Source organism: Otolemur garnettii, unplaced genomic scaffold (genome assembly GCF_000181295.1).
Source record: "Otolemur garnettii isolate 467f Iridium unplaced genomic scaffold, OtoGar3 scaffold00149, whole genome shotgun sequence".
Lineage (NCBI taxonomy): Eukaryota > Metazoa > Chordata > Mammalia > Primates > Galagidae > Otolemur > Otolemur garnettii.
This window is the reverse complement of record NW_003852544.1, coordinates 2,697,085-2,716,420: the sequence shown is the minus strand read 5'-3', so window position 1 is coordinate 2,716,420 and position 19,336 is coordinate 2,697,085. Positions and strand designations below refer to the sequence as shown.

At 35.9% G+C, this 19,336-nt stretch overlaps 1 protein-coding gene across 3 annotated transcripts in view; it reads left to right on the top strand.

The window, feature by feature from the left end:
• EXOC2 (exocyst complex component 2) overlaps nucleotides 1-19,336 on the top strand; it is a 217,468-nt gene that overhangs the window by 35,886 nt on the left and 162,246 nt on the right. For 2 of the 3 annotated variants that reach the window (XM_023518879.1, XM_003799342.3), the window contains exons 2-3: nucleotides 12,518-12,677; nucleotides 16,714-16,890. In XM_023518879.1, the coding sequence (XP_023374647.1) occupies nucleotides 12,560-12,677; nucleotides 16,714-16,890 (295 nt within the window). In that variant the 5' untranslated portion in view covers nucleotides 12,518-12,559. Of the gene's footprint in view, nucleotides 1-12,514; nucleotides 12,678-16,713; nucleotides 16,891-19,336 lie in introns of all 3 variants that reach the window. The other variant, XM_023518878.1, reaches the window with a different exon arrangement.

Sequence of the window (19,336 nt, the reverse complement as noted above, 5' to 3'; positions counted from 1 at the left end):
CTGAGAAAGGTTTGTCCTACTTAGGGTATACCTAGATGATTCTTCAAAATGTGGAAATGACATTATTTTTGCAAATGAACTGTTGTAATGCATGCTGAGTTTTCAGCTGCCTCTGATAATGTATGTTTGGAATAGACCTGTAATCTTCAATCACAAATAAGAAAATAGATCAGACTTTTTGATTCATGACTACCTATTGAGGCCTAGACATTACCTTTTATTACCAGACATTGCTTTGTTTTACTTGGACAGATTTTGTGGGTAACAGAGTTAAGATATGACCCTCTGTAAATGCTTTCAAAATGGATTTCAAAATTGGGAGTAAATTGGAAATGCCCTGTCTTAGTGTTTTTGTCTTCCCTTTTTTGAGACCAGAGGTATTCTAATTTGGGTTCTGTATCACACCAGAATGAGCCAGCGCTCCAATCACAGGGGAAAGAACCAAGGTTCATAGAATGTAGGCTGCTACATTTACAAATGACCTGCAGGATGGTAAAAAAGAAAAAGCAGCGTGAGACTCTTATGAATCAGGAAACCAAACATCTAGTCTGTTCTAGAACTCATTAAGTATATGAGTAAATTCTTGCAAAGGACATTTAACCTGTCTAGTTTATGGTTTGTTCATTTAAGAGGACTAGATAGTAATTGGATCAAGTTTCTGTGTTTGGCTCTGATTCTGTGAAGTATTGGCACCAGCCCTTACTGGCAATCAAAACCTCTGTTTTCTTTCTTTTTTGTTTTTGAGACAGTCTCACTTTGCCACTATGTGCTGTGGCATCATAGCTCACAGCAACCTCAAACTCTTGGGCTCAAGTGACTCTTTTGCCTCAGCCTTCTAAGTAGCTTGGACTACAGGCACCTGTCAAAACACCTGGCTATTTTTTTTAGAGATGGGGGTCTCGCTTTTTTCAGACTAGTCTGGAACCTGTGAGCACAAGCAAGCCACCTGCCTTGGCCTCCCAGAGTGCTAGGATTAGAGGTGTGAACTACTTTCCCAAGCAAAACCTCTCTTTTCAAGGTTCACTGACAGTCTGGTATTTCTAATAATCATCTTTTCAGTAATATTAATGATGTCAATCGTAATTATTTTTATTAAATTTTCATACTGTTTTTTAGTAAACAAGTTAGGAGAATATTTCTACTTAAAAATTTGGCTCTTTATGTGATAATAGACCAAATTCTGAAAAGTAATCCTTTGAAGCCACATGCTTATTTAATTTGACTATAAGACTGAGGACATGACTTACTATCTTCAGGAAGGCAATTAAATCGCCACTCAGTGTGGCCTAATTTTCCATGCCAGCTGAAGAATTGGTTTGTAGGTATAAATTAATGAGGTAGATTAATTATCCAAATTTTTCTTTTATTTCTTCTTCTTCTTTTTTTTTTTGGAGACAAAGAGTCTTAAGCTGTTACCCTAGGCAGAGTGCTATGGCATCACAGCTCACAACCTCAAACTCTTGGGTTTAAGTGATTCTCTTGCCTCAGCCTCCCAAGTAGCTGGGACTACAGACGCCTGCCACAACACCGGGCTATATTTTTGGTTGTAGTTGTCATTGTTGTTTGGCAGGCCCGGGCTGGATTTGAACCCGCCAGCTCTGGTGTATATGGCTGACGCTTTAGCCGCTGAGCTACGGGCACTGAGCCCCAAATGTGTCTTAATATTTGTTTTCCCTATAGTGGTATAGTATCTTTGGGGCAATATGGTATCTGTTTCTTAAAGCAGTTGTGGAAACTGTCTTGAAATATGTCTTTGCGGCCCCAGATGTTTTTATTAATATGCATTACCATACTAAATTTCAAGTTTATCAATTTGTAATAGTTTTCAACCACATTCTAAAAACAAGCTTTCTATGATTGTCTACATGTGGAAGCATACTTAAAAGAACTAACCATAGTATGTATGTTCCATATAAATGTAAATTTAACTATAAAATCATCTAAAGCAGTGGTTCTCAAACTGCCTAATGCCGTGACCCTTTAATACAGTTCCTCAAGTTGTGGTGACCCCCAACCATAAAATTATTTTCTTTGCTAGTGGTGGGAGGTCACTACAACATGGGGAACTGTATTAAAGATCTGTGGCATTGGAAGGTTGAGAACCACTGATCTAAAGTGTCTATTTAATGTCAGTTTATTTATTGCTCATTTGTGTATTTTGCTAATGTCAGATGTGAAAAGAAATATTTATCTTTTGATTTTGACTAATGGGCCTTATATATTGATAAGCAGGAGATAAAATCTTATTTCAATATAACTTCAAACTTATGGAAAACTTTCAAGAATAGTGAGAGTACCTCCAGTAAACCTCTTTATTTTTCATTTTGATCAGTAACGACTCCTGTAAACTCTTTAGCCAGACCCACCAACAATTTACTTTTTTTGAGATGTCTATTTTATTATCCTGCTTATTTATCTTTATATATTTTTGAAAATAAAGTGTAACATTATGTAAAAACTTACATGTAGTTCTTAAGAACATGTAATTATTAAGAACAAGGGTATTCTCTTATATTACCACAGTACAGTGACCAAAACCAGAAGATTTGACATTAATGCCGTGCTGTCTAACTGAAAGTTCAAATACAGATGGTGACAGTTTTTCCAAGTATAACATTTTTTTCTCTTCTAGAATCCATCCAGAATTGTATATTACATTTAGTTGTAACGTCCCTTAAATGTTCTTTAATATTCAATAATTCTGAAGCCTTTTAAAAATTTTTCTTGATCTTGACATTTTCATAATACAGGCTAATTATTTTATAGAATGAGATAATTTAGTTTTATATGATGATTCCTACTGACTTCTGTATTTTCGTCAGACTTCACAGACATGATGTTAGATCCTTCTCCGTATATAATAGCAAGAAACACGTCATATCTGTTTGTTTCAACATTGTTGGCTTTTATTTTATTTGTTTGATTAAAGTGCTGTCTGTCAGGTCTTTGTAAAATTACTATTTTCCCTGTTATAATTACGTACAGGGAGATCCTTTGAGGCTATGTTAATATTCCTTTTCTTAAAATCAGATACTCACTAGTTTTAGTACCCATTGATAATTTCTACTTGTATAATTATTTCTGTACATATTAGTTGACATCCTGTAGTAAGGGAGATTTTTCTTTTCTCCTTATAGTTGTTCATTGACTTATTAGGATAAAGTCATGTTTTTTAATAACTATATTGCAGTTATTACTATCATTAAGTTTTTGGTGCTTAAATTATCTCAGATTTGGACAGTGGGAGCCCCTCCATTCTGGCCCCCTGTATCCTTTTGACATGTACCTACTGTTCTTTGATTACTTCGTTACTGGTGCTACCAAATGTTTCAGGTTTACCTTGTCCTTGCCCTGCCTCAGCCCTGGAGTCAGCCGTCCCTCCAAGAACTCTCATTCCTTTTATTGATTAATGGTATTTAGAAGTTAGATGTGTTTATTGCTACTGTTGTATTATTGCTTCTAGCTCTTTATGGTATACAAAAGCTAGGAAATACATGTATGCACACAAAATACAAATCTACCCAATAGACACATTTCCCTATCCATCATATCTCTTATGTATAGCTATTAAAAATTGAATTTATATGTCTTATCTTGTGAAGAATCTGTATCTTTTGCTCATTTAAAAAAATTGAGTTGCTTCCTTTGTTATCAAGTTGCAGAATTTCTTTATAATGTTGTTTATATAAAGTACTTTGTCATTTCTATCTATTGTGAATATTTTCTCCTAGTCTGTGTTTCTTATTTATTTTCTTTTAATGAGCAGAAAGTTTTAATTTTGATGAAGTTAGAAAATACCAGTTTTTAAAAAATGTATGGATATTATTTGTCATATTGAAAAAGTCTTTTCCTACACACGTAATCAAGATATTTTGTGGCTATTTTATAGTTTATAATGTTAGTTTTTATGTTTAGATCAATGATCCATCTTGAGTTAATACTTGTGAGTGGTGTGAGGTTGCAGTTAAAGTTCTTTTTTTCCTCCTATGTAATTATCTAGTTGTTTCAATATCTTTTGGTTAATATATTTTTCTTTTCAATTGAGTTGCTTTGGTGCCTTTATCAAAAATCACATGATCACGTAAGTGTCCTTTTGTGGATTCTGTTCTATTCCATTGATCCGTTAGTTTATCCTAATGTTATCAACACTGTCTTGATTGTTATAGATTTATAATAAATCTTGAAGTCATGTACTGTGTTACAACTTTAACTCCCTTCTAAAATTGTTTTGATTGTTCTAGATTCTTTGAATATCTATAGGACTTTTGGAATCACCTTGCCACTATTGCTACATAAACTTGCATGAATTTATAGATCAGTTTGGGGAGAATTGGTATTTTCACCCTGTTAAGTCTTCTGGTCCATGAACATGGTATAGATCTTCACTTAGTTAGGTCTTTATTTTCTCTTTGCAGTATTTAATAGTTTTTACTACAGATGTTTTATACATTTCTCTTATTTATTTATTTATTTTTTTTTGCAGTTTTTGGCTGAGGCTGGGGTTGAACCCACCACATCTGGTTTTTGGGGCCAGCGCCCTACTCCTTTGAGCCACAGGTGCTGCCCTATTAAGTGTATTTTTAAGTATTTTGTTTTTTATAATGATATTTTCAAACAGAACTTTCAAAATTTCATTTTCTATTGAAATAACTGATTTTTTTATGTATGTTGACCATGAATGCTAGGACTTTGGTAAATTTAATTATTGGTGCTATTAGTTGCTTAGTAGATTTCCTAGAATTTTCTGTATAAACAATTATGTTCTTCTGCAAATAGAAATTGTGTACTTCTTTCTTTGCCATCTTTCTGTTTTTTATTTCTTAGTTTACCTTGTTGCATTGCCTAGAACCTCTAGAACAGTGTTGAATAGACTGAGAGGTATCGTGGCCATGTTATTGGTCTAAGAATGAAAACAGCCTGTGTTTCACCACTAAGTATGATGATGATTTCCTCTCAATAGTTCTTTTTGGATCAAGGAGCAGATCCCTTTTAGTCTTAGTTTGTTGAGGTGTTTTTCTTTGGAGGGAGAGTCTATAACTCTGTAAAGAGAGGTCTTTCTTTTTGTTGCTCTGGCTGGTGTGGAACAGCCTCAAGCAATTTTCCTGCCTCAGCCTCCCAAAGTGCTGGGATTATAGACTTGAGCCACCACGCCCAGCCTGTTGAGGATTTTTAATTATGAATAGATGTTGAGTTTTCTCAAAGGCTTGTTCTACATCTGTTTAGGTTAACATATGGTTTTTCTTTTACTTCTAATGTGGTGAACACAGTGACTGGTGTTTGTAAGTTGAGCTGCCCTTGCAAGGCTAGCATAAATCTTACTAGGTTCTGATGGCTTTCTTCTTCCTTTGTTTTCTGAAGTAGCTCCTGTGGGCTTCGTGTTATTTCCTCCTTAAATGTCTGATAGAATTGATCTGTCAACCCTTCTAGATCTGCAATTTTCCTTGTAGAAAGTTTTGATGATGAATTCAATTTAAATACAAAGATACTAGATTGTCCATGTTGTCTTGTTTAGTTTTGCTAACTTGTTCTTTCTAGGCATTTTTTATTTCACCTGAGTTGTAAAATTTATTAGTGTAAAGTTTTCCATATATTTCTTTATTATTATTAAAATGTCTTTAGTATCAATGGTTATTTCCTCTTTCATTACTAAAATTAGTAATTTGTGTTTGTTTCTCTCACTTTTAGAGAAGTTTTTTTTGTGCTTATCAATTTTACTAATTTTGGTAAGTAGCTTTTGGCTTTTTTCCCCTTTATTGTTTTTCTTTCTTTCTTTCTTTCTTTTTTTTTAAATGGGGAATCTCAGATCTTGTTCAAGCTGGTCTCAGACTCCAGAGCTCAAGGGATCTTCCTGCCTTGGCCTTCTAGAGTGCTAGGATTATAGGCATGAACCATTGGCCCTATGTTACTGCCTTCTTCTCTTACAATTTTCCTGTTCTGCTGCTGCTTCTTTTTCTTACTCTCCTCTCCCCTGCCCCTTTACTTTGGGTTTATTACTTAGACTGTTAACAATATTTCTTCTCTAAGCGTTTAAAGCACTTCTTTGGTGGCATCCCACAAATTTTGATATTTTTGTTACTCAGTTCAGAATATTTGTTTATTTCTTTCTTTTCTCTTTGTTGGGGTATTTAGAGGTATGTTGTTTAATTTCTGAATACTTGCATTCTTTTCTGGATATTGTATTGCCATTGCTAACTTAATTTCTTTGTAGTCTTTAGAATTCTTTGTGATTTACTTTATGGCCCAGCATGTGGTCTATCTTACTGAACAGTCTATAGGACTTGAAAAGGAGTTTCATCAGTGTCAGTTAGGTGAAGTTGATCAATAGTATTATTCATATATGCTGTAGTGTTGCTGATTTTTTGTTTGTTTTATATAATTGTTATCGATACTGAAAGGGACTGTTAAAACCTTTAACCATGACTGTATATTTCTCTTTCTCTCCTTATCATTTGATCAGTTTTTGTTTTATGTGTTTTGACGTTCTTGTCTCTATATATACAGTTTGTAGTGTTACATCCTTTTGATGAATTCATTTTTTCATCATTATAAAATCTTCCAAATTACCGTCGGCTATCACTTCCCCTTCAGATTGAAGAACTTCCTTTACTATTTCTATCCTACAGATTTGTTTGCAGTGAACTTCCTTTTCTTTGAAATGCCATTTAAAACTTTGATATCTGACTTAATTTTTTTCTTAGTACTTTAACACATGTGAGTTGTATTTAACTTATGCTAGTTTTGAGCCCGAGGCCTGGTGAAGCATATGTAACTCAACATTTCTTGATCTATCTTAATCTCAGAAAACACCATGGCTCCAAGGAAAAATTTTGTTTTTCTAGTGTGACAGTCAGTCTTTAAAGGTAGATCCAAAGATAGTTCTATAATTATATTGCTCTGTATTCATGTTCACTGTTTTTTCAAATATCTTCTATCTGTTATTCAACCTAATCAATGTATTTTTCATTTCAGATAGTATATTTTTTACTTCCAGAATTTCCATTCTTTTTTTATAATTTCGATTCCTCTGTTTAGAATAGCTATCTATGGGTGGCGCCTGTGGCTCAAAGGAGTAGGACACCAGCCCCTGATGCTGGAGGTGGCGGGTTCAAACCCAGCCTCAGCCAAAATCTGCAAAAAAAAAAGGAATACTTATCTATTTATTCATTATGATTATATATATACATTTTATACTGTATTTCTTATGGACGCCTATAAGTTTTTGCCTATTCTTCTGTCAGGTCATTTTGGGGGTCTATTTCTGTTACTTGCATTTTTGGTTGTGAAGGGATAGGAAAAAACCTAGAAAGTGGCTCGGCGCCTATAGCTCAACCGGCTAAGGTGCCAGCCACGTACACCTAAGGTGGCGGGTTCAAGTCCCCAGCCCGGACCCGCCAAACAACAATAATGGCTGCAACCAAAAAATAGCTGGGCGTTGTGGCGGGTGCCTGTGGTCCCAGCTACTTGGGAGGCGGAGGCAGGAGACTCGCTTGAGCCCAGGAGTTGGAGGTTGCTGTGAGCTGTGATGCCACAGCACTCTACCCAGGGCGACAGCTTGAGGCTCTGTCTCAAAAAAACAAAACAAAACAAAACAAAAAAAAACTAGAAAGTATGAATCTTCTAACTTTGTTTCTCTTTTTTTAAGATTATTCTAGCTATTTTGGATCCTTTTCATTTCCATGGAATTTTAGGAATAGCTAGCTGGGAATTTGGTAGGGATCGCATTGGATCTGTAAATCGACTTGCGGAGCATAGGCATCTTAGCAATATTAAGTCTGCCTATCTTCCATTTATTGAGTCCTCTATAATTTCTTTCAACAATGTTTTGTAAGTTTTCAAAGCCCAAGTTTTGTACTTTTGTAAAATTTAATCTTAAGTATTTTATTTGTTTTGATGCTGTAGTATTCAGTTGTCTTTTACTCATTACTTTTTGTTTTTGCAAGTCTATCCCAATTCCAGTCCTCTTTCCATCCTCTTTCCCCATCCATTCCTTTATACTTTGTGCTGCTACCTTGTTCTTTGTCCTGTTTTAATTCCAGTTCCTTTGGCACCATGAAACATTCAGAAAACATCTGTTTGACTTCTCTCAGGAGTCATATGGCATGCTTATTTTGTGCCACATTTGGGAACAGGTACTGGGAATATAGAGTTGATTAAACAAGTGTTTCCAAAGAGGAAGCCCAAACACATTACCAAAAATTTAACACAGAAACTATTAAAATTATGTAGTGCAAGGTTAATAGAAGAGGGAGGATCAGGGATATTTTCCACAGAAGGTAACATTTAAGCTTGACTTGAAATATTGGTAAAGAGTAAAACTTGGAAAGACTTTCTATTTAGTGGAAGGAGGGTAAATGACGTCATGAATGACAGGTTTTGAGCACGAAGCTAAGGAGTTTGTGAGCACTGGAGACCACAAAGCAGTGGACGTCCTAAAAGATTTTTTTTTTTTAAAAGCTGAGATGATACTGATTAGATCTATATTTTGGAGAACTAACTCATCTGCTGAGGGTAGATTGCCATGGAGAGATAGAGTAAGCAGTTAGAACTCTGTTGCAGTGTCCAGGGGGAGAAGATGAAGGTCTAAGTGGAAGGGCAACGGTAGAATTGAGAGGAATAGTTGACTCCTGATTCTGACAGAAAGATTCCGATTGTGTGACTTGGGGGCACTTACTATAGGGAAGGAGAGGAACTCAAGATTACTTTGAGTTGTCTTTTTGTGTTTATTGGATGGATGATAATGTTCTGGACCTTCTTTTGTTGTGGTGGTTGCTGCGCCGTTTTATTTGTGTTAAATAATCATGTGGGCATCATTAAATCATTGCCTGAGCTGATTGAATTCATTCTCCATCACCCTGTGCTGAAGGGTAGTTTGATAGTGCTTTGCTCAACCCCTAGCCCTGTGATCACATGATCTTTCTGGCATGGACAGCCCTGATATCAGGTCATTGTGTTGGCCTAAACTCAGATATAGTCTCGGGGCTTATGAATAATAAAGACACTTCTATTACTGGGGAAATTCCAAAGATTTAAGAGTCCCTCTCCTAGAAACCAGGGACAGAGGCCAGTCTAAAACTTTATTAGACAGTACACTTGAGACTAATTTAGCTCTCTCCTGCTATCCACCTACACATTTACAGATTCTTCATCTACTCTGACATTTCTTGAAAGTCAGATTTAGACAATAGTTATTAGTCTCCCATTGTGGGAGATAAAAGATGATTATTCCCCTTTTCACCCTCTTCCCCTGCTCCCCAAACACGTACCTGCCTTTTGTGGTCTTATTACAACTTCAGTTAAACTAGTGGTCAGTTTCTGTTTTAATTAGGACTATATAAATCTTGTTTCTTTTAATCTTTTGAAAGTTTCAAGAGCTTTTATTCTTGGTATCCAGTTCTTTTAGGGGTAAAAAATTTCTCTGCACATGTTAATTTGGGATTAAGCTTTGCCATACTTCTGTAGTTCTTTTCTCTGTTACTTGCTGTATTAGTTTCCTAGGGCTGTCATAACGAAGTACCCTACACAATGTGGATTAAACACTAGAAATGTACTTTGTCATGATTCTAGAAGCTGGAAGTGTGAGGTCAAGGTGTCAGCCGGGTTGGTATCTGTTGAGGGCCATGAGGGAAGGATCTTTTCCAGGCGTCTCTCCCATCTCCCTGCGTCTTCATGTGGCCTTCTATTGGTAGGGATGTGTGTCCAAATATCTCTTCTAATGAGGACAGCAGTCAAATTAGATTAGAGCTTGTCCATATAACCTCATTTTACCTTTATTACCTCTTTAAAGTCCTATCTCCAAATATAGTCACTTTCCGAGCTACTGAAGCTGAGAACTTCAACATACATAATTTGGTGCTAGAGGGGTACAAGGCTTAATTTAACCCACATAGAACCTGCAGTCTCTCTTCATTCTGGATCTTTTTCTTGTTTTTCTTTTATCTGCTTTATGTATTTTTCTTACACATTTTTCTTGACTCCCTTTGGCTGTCCTGTGTTGGGACTCAGAACATGATACTCTAAGAAGGTTTTTAGCATGGTGAACTAAGGAAAGAACCCCAAAGTCTCTCCGACTTTCCCTCTCCTCTCCTGTCTCTCCTAAAGCACAGGATGAGGCTACTCTCTGAAGTCCCTTTACCTAGAAACTGGACTTGTCAAAGAGGAACACAATTGCCTTTGATATCTGCTCCGGAATTTCATTAAGCAGAACAGATAAACACTTGTATCACAAAGGAAGAGACTAAAAATCAACATTCGTAGCCTGGAGCCAGTATAAACTTTGTCCAAACAGTTTTCTGTTTTCAGATCCCATTCAGTTTCCAGAGAGCATTATTTACTTTTATCTGATCAAAATGCCTATTCGTTCCCCTTAAAAATTATTACCGCTCAGGCTGGGCATGGTGGCTTGTGTCTGTAATCCTAGCACTGTGGGAGGCAGAGGAGGGAGGTTGCTTAAACTCCAGAAGTTCAAGACCCCATCTCTGCTAAATATAGAAAAAGTAGCCAAGTGTTATGGTAGACATCTGTAGTCTCAGCTACTTAGGAGGCTGAGGGGAGAGGATCCCTTCAACCCAGGAGTTTGAGGTTGTTATGAGCTATGATAACACCAGGGCACTCTACTCAGAGGGATAGAGTAAGACTCGGTCTCAAAAAAAAGGAAATAAATAAATAAAATTACTATGCCTGTAATCCTAGCACTCTGAGAGGCTGAGGCAGGTGGATTGCCTGAGTTCACAGGTTTGAGACCGGCCTGAGCCAGAGTGAGACCTTGTATCTAAAAGTAGCTGGGTGCTATGAGGGTGCTCCTGTAGTCACAGCTACTTGGAAGACTGAGGCAAGAGAATCGCTTGAGATCAAGAGTTTGAGGTTGCTGTGACTATGATGCCACAGCACTCTACTGAGGGGACAAAGTGAAACTTCAAAAAAAAAAAAAAAATTACTACCACTCAAAATGGCTGCATTTCCCCCATCTTCCCTTTCCCTATAGACAAGAGTATATAAGCATTTGGTTTATTAGTAGGTAATCATCCTTCTGCTAGTCCCTCACACTAATGCACGTTAAATCAGTTTGTAGGCCTTTTCTCCTATTAATCTCAGTTCATTTTCACTGAACCTTTAGAACAATGTTTTTCAACCTTTTGTTTTTCTCTCACAGCACACATGAACATCTAGTTAAACCTTTGTGGCACACTTAACTTATATTGATTAAAAAAAAAAGTAAAAGAAGAATGTATTAGTGGGTTTTGAACTTCTTTTTAAAATAATTTAATGAATGATCTTTAAACATTTTCACAGCACACCTAAGGTACTCTCATGGCACACTGGTGGAAAATCACTGCTTTTAGTGAGTGGAAGGGAAGCTTCCCCATGTGTCCCTCACACCTTCCACATTCTAGAGTGTGCCTATTAATAGCTGATCTGACTTTAGATTGTGTGTGGGCAGTTTGCCTGTTAGGTGGCCCTTACCTCAGGTGATATGAGGGCAAGCAACCCTTCTTTTTTGTGGGAACACTTACATGTCAAGATCTTTGGGGCTTTTTCCCTTAGAACTCTTCAGTTTCTCTGGAGAATAATGCTCTAGTTGTCTAGACAGGGTGGAGTTAGCCGGGAGAGCTTATATACCTGCGGATAGTGCTGTGAGGACGGGAGAGGGGAGATGGCCTGAGGAGCCCTTCAGTTGGCTGCCCAGGTTTGCTCTGACCCCCTCTTTTTAGCCTGCCCCCAGCCCTCCCACACCTTGCCATGCCTAGCCTTTCTGAGGTCTGGTCCTCTTGTTTTGATTTTTTCAAAGACTAAACTTCTAATCTCCCACTTGACTGTGCAGGGTTGAGGCAGGGGCCTGAGCGTCTAATGTCACAGTCTGTAAGGTTCTCTGTTCTGCTCAGAGCCGCACTGCTCCCTTCTGGGGGGTGCGAAGTCCTTAGCACTTGAGCTCCATAGGGTTTACTAGTGAGGTTTTGTTATTTATTGTTTACTTGTTATGTTAGGTGCTGTGCTTTCCAAAGATTATCCTACATAATCTTTATAATAACCTTATGAAACGGGTTTATCAAAGTAAAGTGAAATTCAGTAACACCTATAGGAATATAAATATATTTTAATTTTTCTGCATATAATTAGAATATTTTTCTTAAACAACTTTGAGAGTAAAACAATAAAATAGTTTCTATCATCTATTTAGGATGCAGCAGAGGGAGGCATAGAGCTAAATAGTGACATTAGGTTCTATGTGTCACTATACAGAACATTTTTAGAACCAAGGGCTTAGTTTTCTGTTATTCTTTTGTATTTATTTCTCTCCCTACTAACTAGAGTGTTAGTATTTAACACTTAGCAACTTAAGTAACTTGGCAATTTAATGTTTAGCAGATGTTGGTTGATTGGCTAAATGACAGCTAAAAAATTTAGAACTACATGTTTAAGCATACTTCTTATATTTTGGTACTACATGTCTTGCATTCTTATATTTTAGTCCTTGCTTATGTCAGTTGGCACCAATCCTTTTTTTCTTTCTTTTTAGCAGATTACTTCTTAACTGGATCACTAGTTCACTTTTTGAAGCACAATGTCTCGATCACGGCAACCCCCACTTGTGACAGGGATCTCTCCAAATGAAGGAATACCATGGACAAAGGTCACAATTAGAGGAGAAAACCTGGGCACTGGCCCCACCGACCTCATAGGTAAGGACAAGCGTCCTCTGTGATGGACGCTGGTAAATGTATTTTTGTGTTGGGCAAGTTTCGGAGTAGTGAAAGTGATGGAAAAACAATATTGTGGTCATTGCAGAGCCATCTGGAAAAAAATGAAGACATTATTTGGTTTTCTGATTTTTCTTTATTTTATCAAATTTTATTTTATTGCCCTTCTTTTTTTCTTCTTTTTGCTCTGTTGTTTGGGCTAGAGTGCAGTGGCGTCATCATAGATTACTGTAGCCTCAAACTCCTGGGCTCAAGCCTCCTGCCTCAGTCCTTCCAAATAGCTACTACACCTGACTAATTTCTCTGTCTATTTTTTGGTCTTGCTCTTGCTCAAGCTGGTCTTAAACTTCTAACCTCAAGTGATCCTCCCACCTCTGCCTCCCAGAGTGCTTGGATTATAGTCATGAGCCACTGTGCTTGACCTATATTGCCTTTTAAGTCCTTTAGAAAGTTTCCTGTGGCTGAGATTTGTCCCTGTTTCTTTAGCTTCCATCCCTTAGATTGCCAAAATAACTGCCTCCATATTTTTGTGCTCTTTGGTCCCACCCCTAATACAAATTGTTCCTTCTCAGGTGTTCTGTGAATTATGCCTCTGCTCCTTATCTCCCCTCAAAGCCAATCTAAACCTCATCTCCTGGTGATGTGGCTACCGCTTGGCTCCTATCTGTATGCTACCTGCTGGGCACATAACCTCGCCAACCTGTGCATCCCATTTAAAGGAAGTCAAGAGTTTTTAGAACTAGTTTATGTTTTTTATCTTTTTTAGTAGAATTTAAGCTCAATGACAGGGAAGGTAGAGTGCCATGTATCCAATGGGCATGGTGTAAATATCTTTGGATATTGGCTTTCATAGTGCATTTCTCCCTGCACCCCCCCTGCTCCGTGACTTGGAGACCTTTATTGCTGGCCTGTTCTTGGAGTGTTTGTATCTGTCAGTACTTCTAGCCCTGGCTTCTCTTTATCTCCCTAGAACTTTAAAAATAAATTTTTCTGGCCTGCTTAGTCTCAGTCTCTGAAGATGGAGCCTAAACATTGTTTTCTAAAATATAAATGGGTGTCAGGGGCTACCAGGGTAGAGAGCAAATTTTAAGTGTAATTTTATGGTCAGTTACCATCTTTTGCCTGTGAACTCTTCCTGTGGTTATACCAGTGCATTCAGAATGAGGAAGAAAAAGACCCCAGTGTGTGCTACTGAATGTAGAGTCTGGCTTCTCACATGAATTCATTCTAGACTCAGACGTTCTCTTGACTCATTTCTGAACTGATGAGGGGCCCATTGGTAAAGTACTTGAGATTATGAGTTGGTACTTGCTTTCCCTGAGTTATTGCTACTGGTTGATAGGTTGGGTTTTGGCCATCCAAAAAACCTGTAAAAAAAAATTGAATTGGAGCTCAACACTGTCTTTAATAACTGAGTTTTACACTTTCTGGCTAATTCTTTTTGGTAGTATTATTTAAGTACATCTCATTTTTTTTTCTCTAAGTATAGTTTTTGATTAGTAAATATCACTTAAATTTATTCTTGGAAAGACAGTGTTATATAATCCTATGTCTTCATTTTTCAAATAGCTCATTCTAAGATAATTTCTTTACCTAAGTGGAAAATTCCCTAGAATTTTTGGAAATCTATCAGACAGGTGGATGTTATGTCCAAAATTTTAACTAGCAGTTGTTGTGAGCTCCCAAACTTGATAGTTACTCATCTATATAAATTTCTATTTTGTTTTAGCTTCAGGTAATGCTATTCTTACATGACTAAGTATGTATTACTTTTATAAACCTTGCTAGTTCAACTAGCAACCTGCCTTATGTATTGCCAAGAAATCATTTTTTTTTGAAAAAGCAAAACTTAACTTGCTAAATAATTTTTAAGTGTTTTAAACTCAGATGATATCTACGTAGCCAAGTGAAACATTATAAAAATTACTTTACTTGGAATTATACTTTAAAAAGTTACTTAAAAAAAGGTGCTATTATTATATCATGAAGCAGATTTCTTAGCTTTTAGTAGCTCAGCCAAAGTGTTCTTAAGAAATCAAGAAACAGGTCTTTTGACTTTCTTTTCATGACATTCAAAAGATCTATTTGAATCCATGTTCAAATTATTTACTGATTATTAATTTTTATAGTAAAAATGCAGATCAGATATTAGATTAGAGGAATCATGAAAACAGCTGTGATCAGATGTATTAACTATTGTTCTGGAGTGATTTTGTGCCAACTTACACCTTCATGACTACCATTCATGTTTGCTTAAATCAACATGTTTTTATATCTGAAATCTGATCCTATGCCTTAGTTTTAATCTTAAGATAGTTCTCTTATAGGAAATTTATATTAATAATGACTTTACATTATGCTCTGAAGTTAGTTTTTTTCTGAAGTGAGTTAATATTTAAAATCACAAGAATCTTTTTGATATTAAAAAATTAAAAAATATTAAGTTGTGTATTGACTTGGAGTGATATCAGAACATATGGTCAAGCAGCTTACAAATGAAAACATTTACTTTAAAAATATATAGACTGGCTTATGTATGCATAAAATTACTTGAGCACACAAATGTGCATTGAAGTGTTAGCAGTATTTTTCTTGGGAGATAGGGTTTGGAGACACTTTCAATTCCTTACATTGTTTAAATTTTTCATGAAAAAAATTGATTATCAGAAAAGATATCAAATATATATCCATTTTGAAAAAATAATTTTAAATTATAAATGCATTTGAAATTGTGTTGTTAAACTTTAAAAAAAACCAATTGATAACTTAGTCCTAAAGGAACTTATAAATGCTATTATTAGAAAAGGTTGCATACAATAAATAATAGATGTTTGAGGAAAACTCTTTAAATTCATTATTTCAAGCAATACAAATATATCTTAAACATGTAGTTGTTTTTAGTCCTTTATGGTTAGCATAACAATCTTACTAAGTAGTGCCTTAAGTTGTACTAAAAACTGGTTTCAGTGTCTCGCTCCATTTTAAAGATCGGATTTGGCATTAGTTGAGGTGTTTTTGGTGTCTGATTGCACTTGCCAAACTTGACTGCTGAGCAATATGCAAAGTCAATTAAGGAGAAAGGAAAAGTGTGAAGTACCTGAGTCTATGCCACATACATTCTAGTTTATTTTCTCTATAAATATTTATTATATTGGTCTCTTTTGTAGAAATGGAAAATGCAAAGGAAATAAGTTAGAAGGTTAGCTGGCCAGTGCGGTGGAATACTGCTGTTCTGCCTGGGGACATGCCTTACTCACTCATATTTCGGTGCCTTTTGTTTGGTTATTGCCTAAATTTTAATTCACATGGTATGCAGGAGGTGACATCATGAGTTGACCTCTTGGAGTGTGGATTTACTGTAAGAGTAGAATGTAGTATAGTGACAATTTCATTAGAACACTAAAGGCAGCAGGAAACTACCATTATAGGAACTTATGTGTGGATGTAAAAAATGGGATAATCCATTAATACCTGAAAACATTGCACTGGATTTACCATAGCCTGTGTTTAAAATACATGGTCTACTTTTAGTTCATTCTATAATACCATGTATAAATGTACACTGGAAAAAGTACATGTAGGTTATTTTCAGGAAGATGGATGAATACAGAATGTTTTCAGGAGATGATATATAAATTTATTAATACCTTTAAATACTTGTGTTAATGACATGGACATCTAGTAATAGCAATAATCTCCCTTCTAATACCTCTGAAAGCAATTTAAGATCTCATAGTCAAAATAATCTAGAATACCTAGATATAATTATTGTGGTCAATTGTTTTATTATTCCACTGATGTTTTAATAAACTTAAATATATTCTGAAAGAAGTCTTAACTCTTAGAGAAAAACAGATTAAAAAAACCAATAGAGACAATGGTATGCTTGCAAGAATATTGGGTATATTCAATAATAAATTCACCTATTGAATAAGGAAATGTTATTTCTGTATTTTTTTAATGTAATATACATGTTTAAGTTCTTTGAATTTTGTTATGTACATACTTTTACTTTCAGGCTTGACAATTTGTGGACATAATTGCCTCCTGACGGCAGAATGGATGTCTGCAAGTAAAATAGTGTGTCGAGTGGGACAAGCCAAAAATGACAAAGGAGACATTATTGTCACAACTAAGTCGGGTGGCAAAGGAACCTCAACAGTCTCTTTCAAGCTCCTCAAACCTGAAAAAATAGGTGAATCCCTTCATGACTTTATTCTAAAGAAGAAGTAAAAATGAGTTTGTCTTTTCAAATGTAGATCTAACAGATGTGCGTGAAATTTACCTACTCTCTTATCTCAACTTAGATTCAGTTTATGTTTATTCTAACAAGTGGAACATTGATTAAGACAGCATAACTTTTGAAAAGGCAGTTTGCTGAACTAACAGTAAGACCTAAAGATGATGTTCATACAGACTGTCTTTCCAACTTCTTAAAATCTGTTCATTCAACATTTTGGATACCAGTTTTGGTTCCTTGATCTAGAATATAATGCCATTCTTTTAAACTATCATACAATTAAGATTTGAGGTGAAATATCCTTTCAGTTTAGCCAAGTTAGCAGTAATATTATGTAAAAAATATTCCATTTTCCTTCATTTTCTCTATTCTTCCAGGCCCTGGTGGGTGAAATGTTGCCTGGCTTAGATCTGCTTTTAGACCTCCACACTAGTAATAATCAGCCTTCCAGAACTCCACAGCACTTTATGTTTTCCTGTTTTGTGCACTTACCACTTGCTTCCTTGTGTCAGCAGTGTTAGAAACTTGGTCTGAGGGGCCATACTCTGAATTCTAGCCTGGGTTTTCACCACAACTAGCTGTATAACCTTAATGCCTAGTTTTTGGGGGATGGAAGTGGAATAATAACATTGCCTACTTCATGGTATTAGATGACTTAGAACATGAAAGTGCTTAGCATAGTCCCTTACACGATACATTTATAATTTCTCATTATTTTCCTTATACCTATTTCTGTTCATGCTTGTCTCCCCTATCTTCCTCATTTTTGTGGTCCTATAATATCTTCCACGTAGTCAGTACTTGATAAATATTTGTATAATGTAGGAATATCATGGGCATAATTAAACCCAGGCAGTATTTCTCTTTATATGGAAAACTAAGTCATTGTATAAATTGTTTTTGTTTTTTATTGAAGGGATCCTCAAACTTTTTAAACAGGGGACCAGTTCACTGTCCCTCAGACCATTGGAGGGCGGGACTGTGGGCCTCAGGATAAGTTGGCTGCTAAGCAGGACAGGCAGCAGCGGCAAAAACACCCAGCAGGCCAGATAAATGTCCTAAGTAGGCTGCATGTGGCCCGTAGGCTGTAATTTGAGGATGCCTGTTAGAGCATAGAGCCTTTCTATAGCATTATTCTCCACAAATTTCTAGAATTTTTTTAGTAAATAACAATCTAAGGAATTAAGGGAGAATTCAAAGTGATATTTACATGCATGTACATATATGAGTATGCTTACATATGTACATATAAATATAATATTTCCATTTTTATTTTTTGTTTAGTATCTTTAAAAACTGAACTGAACTATAAAATGACAGCAGGAACCTGTTATACAATGTTCTGGAGGAACTTAAGCATTTTGATAAAATTTGATATCTTCTTACAACATGTTAAATAGCAGATAAAGAAAACTTTGGGAATATAACAATGTTATTTTAAAATACCCAGTCTAGGACCTAACACATAGTAGGCCAAATAAAGGTATATTGAACTGGACTCAAGGGTGTCTGGACTTGAGCATAACTTTTGACAGTTTCGCCTGTTGCCTGCCGGCACAACTGTGGGTGCTGAGAGGATTAGTGGGTTCACTAAGGATTGATTATGCAGCTACAAGTAGCCTGGTATTTAGCCTTATTCTAGGAACCCTTCCTATCCTCCCCCACAGAGGTGGCACACGTCCCCTGTGTTCCCTGTCACTTGGCTCCTGTTCTAGAGCAGCCAGTGTCCTGGAGGTAGTAGCAGCTAAGTCCTGTGCTGAGTTGAATGATAAAGAACTCAGTCACATAAAGGAAGATGCTACTTTTAGAGATGATGTCTTACTCTCCTGATCCACACTCACTTTTCCCTGAATTACCTAGTCATTTCCATTGTTAAAGCCACTCATTCCTTGAAAGGTGTTGGGCTTATTTAATTGTTGGGTATTTTGTTGAACTTACCAAATTGATTTCAGCATACTATGGAAAAAATCCTGTTATTTCTACCACCTAGAAAATTTCCAGCATTAATTATAGTAAAATGAATAAGAAATAGCCATGGGTATGTTATTTTGCATAACTATTCATGAAAATATGTCAATGTTTGTAGAGGAAAAGAAAATGAAAGATATATCTTGAGAATTTTCAAGAACCATTTAAAAAACATCAGTAGTGTAATGTCTTAGGTAGCTTATGGAACCTAGAAGAAGGAACTCAAGATCTTACATATAAAATAATATATACATGAGGGTTTTTCAGCCATCATAAACAAGAAGCCTTCCATTGAACTAATGTTTGACTTTAATATTTTGTGCTTACATATTTCCCAGCTGTTTTCTAAAACTTTACATGATTTTAGAATATTCTCTTAAATAAACAAATATTATAGGTCATATTATTGTGTGCATTACTATGCACATTGTAT